This window comes from Nicotiana sylvestris, chromosome 10 (genome assembly GCF_000393655.2).
Source record: "Nicotiana sylvestris chromosome 10, ASM39365v2, whole genome shotgun sequence".
Taxonomy (NCBI): Eukaryota; Viridiplantae; Streptophyta; class Magnoliopsida; order Solanales; family Solanaceae; genus Nicotiana; species Nicotiana sylvestris.
Genome location: NC_091066.1, coordinates 9,602,234 through 9,608,027, shown reverse-complemented (window position 1 = coordinate 9,608,027; position 5,794 = coordinate 9,602,234). Strand labels below are relative to the sequence as shown.

The 5,794-nt window shown below is 35.2% G+C and overlaps 1 protein-coding gene across 1 annotated transcript; it reads right to left on the bottom strand.

The window, feature by feature from the left end:
- Positions 1–3,102: 3,102 nt before the first annotated feature.
- Positions 3,103–5,014, bottom strand: LOC104234456 (protein SHORT-ROOT-like). The gene has a single exon (XM_009788022.2). The coding sequence runs from the start codon at positions 4,924–4,926 to the stop codon at positions 3,601–3,603; it is 1,326 nt and encodes a 441-aa protein (XP_009786324.1). The 5' UTR covers positions 4,927–5,014; the 3' UTR covers positions 3,103–3,600.
- Between the last annotated feature and the right edge of the window lie 780 nt (positions 5,015–5,794).

Genomic DNA, 5,794 nt, shown 5'->3' with positions numbered 1-5,794 from the left:
GGTTAGACTAAACACTTACCTCAATTTCACGGACAAAATCAAGCCTTAATTACCGCTTTACCTCTCGATTCCACTTTAAATCCGCTTGTATCTAGTCATAATTTACTTAATAACATCAATAAATGCTAAATAAACCAATTCTAATGCATGAATATAGATTTCCAAATATTTTTCACAAAAGGTCAAAAATCGGTCCCGGGCCTGCTTGGTCAAAACTCAAAGTTCGAACCAAAACCCGACTACCCGTTCACCCATGAACCCAAATATGCAATTGGTTTTGAAATCCGACCTTAATTTGAGGTCCAAATCCCCAAATTTTGAAATTCCTAATTTCTACCCAAGAACACCCAATGTCCCATGAAAAACCCTAGATTTTGAGATGAAATCATATAAAAAGATGAAATAGATTGAAGAAAAAGAGTTAAGATTCATTTATCTATGATTTGGGGATGAACTTGCTCTAGACAAATCGCCCTTAGGAGTTTAGGTTTTGAAATTTTGAAGAATGAAGTGAAAATCCCGTCTAACTCTCACTTAACAGGCTGCAGTTGTCGCAATTGCGAACCCTTTGAATTTTTGCTGCCTTCGCATTTGCGACACATATGTCGTATTTGCGACCTCTGGGGCCTTCGCAATTCCGGCCAAAGTTTCCTATTTGCGAGGTTGGCCTTCCCAGGCCTTCTTCGCATTTGTGACACTATTGTCGCATTTTCTTGGCCAAGAGACTTTGCATTTGCGAAGCCTGATCTCGCATTTGCGAGATTAGAGGCCTGTGCAAAATACCAGATGCACAGCTCAGTTTTTCCTAAGTTTTAATTACTCTGTGGCCTATCCAAAACTCACCCGAACCCTCGGGTCTCTAAACGAAACATGCACGCAAGTCTAAAAACATCATACGGACTTGCTCGTATGATCAAATCATCAAAATAACAGCAAAAACTCCTAATTAACCTCAAACTCATGATTTTCCTCAAGAACACATTAAATTTACTATTTTCACAACCGGATGTCCGAATCACGTCAAATCAACTCCGATTCTTATCAAATTTCACATATATGACATTAATATTATATAAACCTTTACTGGGCTCCGGAACCAAAATACGAGCCCATTACCATCAAGATCACACACCATTTCATTTCCAAAAGTCCTTATGTTTTGCAGCAAACAATTTTCTTGAAAAATTCTTTTCTCGGGCATGGGACCTCTAAACTCGATTCCGTGCATACGCCCAAGTCCCATATTTTACTACGGACCTTACGAGACCGTCAAATTACGGGTCCGAGTCCGTTTACCAAAAATGTTGACCGAAGTCAACTTTAATCAATTTTAAAGGCTAAATTCCATATTTTTCTTAAATTTCACCTAAAAAGCTTTTCGAAAATGCGTCCAAACTTTGCACGTAAATTAAGGAGAAAGGAAATAAGGTTTTCAAGTCTCAGAACCTGGATTCGGATTCTAAAATACAAGATGACCCTTTGGGTCATCACAAAAAAGCCCTAAAACCCGTTGCGGAGTTGCAGAGCCGATCGATGACTGCCACATGTCACAGACATTAAATGGAACTGGCATACGACGCATCAGTTCAGAAGAAGGTATAATGATACATGGGAAATGGCGGTAAAAATTCATGTCATAAAAAAGATCCACTTCCAAAATATTCAATTGCCTAATAATTGGCAAGTGGGGAACTATCTGTATTGGGAAAAATAAATATTACATGTGTAATTAATTATGTGGCTGACATGGCAAGACACGTGGATCATTAGAAAAGTGACAGTTGGAGAAGAGTACTTAAAGTGATACGAGTTTTAATAGGTACGAGCAAAACGTCTAAGAGACAAGAAGAAACGGTTGCTCGAGTCTCTTCGTAATTTGAAGAGACATCGGTGGAGTGAATCAAGACAACAAAAAGTACAGATTCGTTAATCTTCAATTAGTGAGCATGAATGACTAGAAACGTTACAGAATCTTTACGAAACAGTTACGATTGCCAATTATAACGTTTCATTAATGTTATTAAATGCTCATAATAACTCGATTACGAGAGGGAAGAGACGTTGTACTTAGAAATAGCTATAAATGGAAGAGAAATGTCATTTGTATGGATGCGTTCTGATTATTACTGGAATACACTTATTTACTTTTGCTTTATACCGATTGCTTTGCTATTTCTAGCTCTAAGTTTCCTTTCTCATTGCAAAAATATTCATTTTCTTGATTTTTAGTAATCTGAGTACTTCTAAAAATAAATTTTGACCGAAATTCCTATTTTCTGGTTAAACAACGTTAGATTGGGCATTTACCTTGAATAATTTTAATGAATGAGGGATAAATTTAATTCAATAGTATAACATCAAAAGTATTTTTATACAAAAGGTATAATAAAGTAGTAAATTTGAGCCCTCTCCCATTTAAAAATCCTGACTTTGTCATTGGAGCATTTGGTGGGGAGGAAATGCTCAAAGTTCCGTCTCCCGATCACAAAAGGACAAATTGAAGAAAGTAGGGGTAAATTGAAACAGGGCAAGTTTAGCGAAGTCTTATCTAAATCAATAAAAGTGGTTCGCCACTAACTCATGTTGGCCTGTGGCTATTGTACGTAAATGCAAAATCAAACTTATGCTATTCATATCACTAGACATAAAGGCAACCATGGGATCAAGTTGGTATGCTTCTGCTTGCCACCAATTTCCCTTCATAGGGTCCCCTTCTTTTTACTTTTTTCTTTTCTTTCCTATCCTTCTTTTTTTCGATATCTTCTTGTTAAATTTTTGTATCACTTGATATTACTTTTCTTTAATTTGCAAAACAAAGAAAGAGTAAATTAAAAAAAAAAAGAATCTTCATGACAAATATCAATAAGTAGACCTTCTATGAAAAATATATTATTCATAATAATTGCTACGTACCATCTCTCCTCGTCTATTAGCATGCACGATTGGTTTAAATGCCATATTTTAGGCACATTCATTAGAAGACTATGTTAGGGAAAAAAGGAGGAATGAGTTAGAATTTTTTTCTTTCTTTTCCGTCTAATATATTCTTAAAGGAGAATCTAAATTTATTTGTAATAACAAGTACTGCCAATAAGAAAAGGGGAAAACAACCTCCAATTTACATTATAATTAATTGCGGAGAGGTCCCCCACCAAAGGCTAATTAAAGGGTTGGAGTACAAATGACCAATACCAAGCAAAAAGATCAGTGAAAAAGAAACCATAATTTGAAAAAGCTAGTACAGATGCAAAAACTTTCACCAAGAAGAGATTGAGAAAAACAAGCAAAAAGAAAGAAAGCAATACAAACTCCCAGGCACAAAGCATTATAGTGTTGTTGAATCTAAAAGGTAGAAAATGAAATGAAGGTTATATCTAGTAGTAATAGTCCTATATATATGTTTGCAAGATCCATTAGAAGAGAAAGATAGAAAGGAATTGAAAAATAAAAAAAAGCTAAAAGGAAACTCTAGCTTAGCTCTTGGATTCCAAAAATAGAAAAATCAAATGGTATCAAGCTTTAGCTTGTTGTAAGTTAAAGGCTATAATAACTACGTTGCAATTCCAAGCACGTCCGACTGAGCATTACTATTACGAATCTTCACTGATCATGTCGCTCCATTGATTTTTCCCAGGGTTTCCATGCTGAAGTCCATACCACAGGTTCATCTCTCCAAGTCAAGTAAATTCCAGGTGACTCTTGATTTTCTTGTGGTAGCACAAGTGACCATCCAGCCTTGTATCTCTTAAGCAAGGACTTAACATCATCAACAGCATCATCATTGAGTGGAAATGGAGAAAACCACTCTCTAAGCCTTTCAGACCATTGATTTCCTCTTTCTCTTGTTTCACCATCTCCTTCACCAATTTGATCACCGCAAGCCAAAACCTTAACTATGCTTTTGGAACATTCCCTTTCGATCACAAGCCTTTCGTTGCTCGTGATTGGAAAGCTTTCATCAAGCATCTCAAAGTATAATGTGTAGAACCTAAGGCATTCTTCAAAACACTTAACAAAGTCATTCCTTGTGCTAGAAAAATCAGCCTCATGTTCTACTATTGTCACAATTTTAGGGTTAAGTGATTGAAGCATTCTTATAACATCTCCCCTTTCTTCTACTTCAACTTTTCTTAAGGCTCCAATGCAATTAACAGCCACTGCTTCTTCTTCTTTTATATTCAAACTATCCTTTGTGAGTTCTTTCAAGTGGTTCAATCCACTTATAACATTGAACTCAAAAGGCACTCCCATTAACCTAGCAAATTTCTCCATCCTTTGTGCTACTTCTTTCATAACTGATTTCACTAACGTGCTTTCCGTGACAACAACTGTGAGTTTTAGATGTGGTGTTTCGTCGTTTCGCGTGGCTAAAGCTTCTAGTAAAGTTGGCCATTGAGTACAAAAAGTGTGACTTATATCAATTATATGAAGCTTACTCTCACCATCTAATGCTTCTAAAATTGCACCATTTGATGCAACGTGACCAAAAGTTGTCCATGGACTTACCTCTTGAAACTTTAGGATCAATTTCCTAGATGAATCAAAAGATTTGCTCTTTTCAGCAGCTGAAGTTAGGGTTTTGTAACACCTCAAGCCAGTATCAGTGGCCTTACAAAAAAGGGCTTGCAAGAAATAAAATGCCAATTTTTGATTGCAATCACCATAGGGAGAAGCAAGCTCATTTAACATCCATAACAAGTGATGGATCTTGGTTGAATCTTTCTCAGAAATCGCGGTAGCACACTCCCGGAGAAGCCTAGAAGCCCACTTGGCATCAGAAACTGGATCACCATTTTCTGGTGATTGACTTCTTGATGAGTTCTCATGAGGCTGTTGATTAGGGTTTTGCATGTTTATCAAATGATGAACATAGTTGGTTACTAAGAAATTATTTGTAGGTTTGGAAAAGAAAAGACTTTTTTCCATGTGTTATGGAGCCCTCTTAGTAGTGGCTCTAAGAAAGCACTTTTGCAGGTTTAAAGCATTTTGATTTCTGTGTGAAATAATAATTAAAGTAGGAAAATTAATTAAGCTTTTCGAAGGCCATATAAGCTTCTAGCAACATAATTGGGCATATATTCGTCATGTATCGTCACAATATGGACTTTTCTATTTTTAATTTAATTTCATTAACTAAATAAATTTTTATATCTGTGAGCTACGCTATACTTACTGGTAGATCGACTATACTCGTTTACTCGTACATTGAGAGAGACTATATATGCTCCTCAACTATATTGACAAGTATAGAAATTCCTTTTCTCTATTGACAAATTAAAATAACAAAAAAAAAGAGAGAAAAAAAATCGTTTAAACTTCCATGAAATTAGCTGCTTCTTGGTCATAAAGTCACAATCTATTTGATCTTATTAGAATTTGTAAGAGTCAATGATATTACTTAACTAAGTTTAGTTTGAACTATTTAGATAATACTTTTGGTTTGGTGTTAAACTAATCAAAACTTTGTTAATTTAGCTCTTGTAAACTCAATACTTGTTCTTTTTAGATAGGATAAGCATTTTTTAAAAATTGAACTGCTCAAAAGAATGATAGAAATGAGTAAATGTATATTCGACATTTAAGCAAAGAAGCATTCAAGAATAAATCAGTCAACCCTTTTGCCTATTTATTGTTTTTCCTCTTTCTTATAGATAATAATTAATAAATGCTTGATGTCACGTTAAGATATGAAAAGTTTCTGAATTCTGTAATTTATTTTTGAACAGCCGGTTTTGGTGCATAGGATTATGGAGCACTAAAAATTCTTGTGATATAGAGAGAAACAAGAATGTAG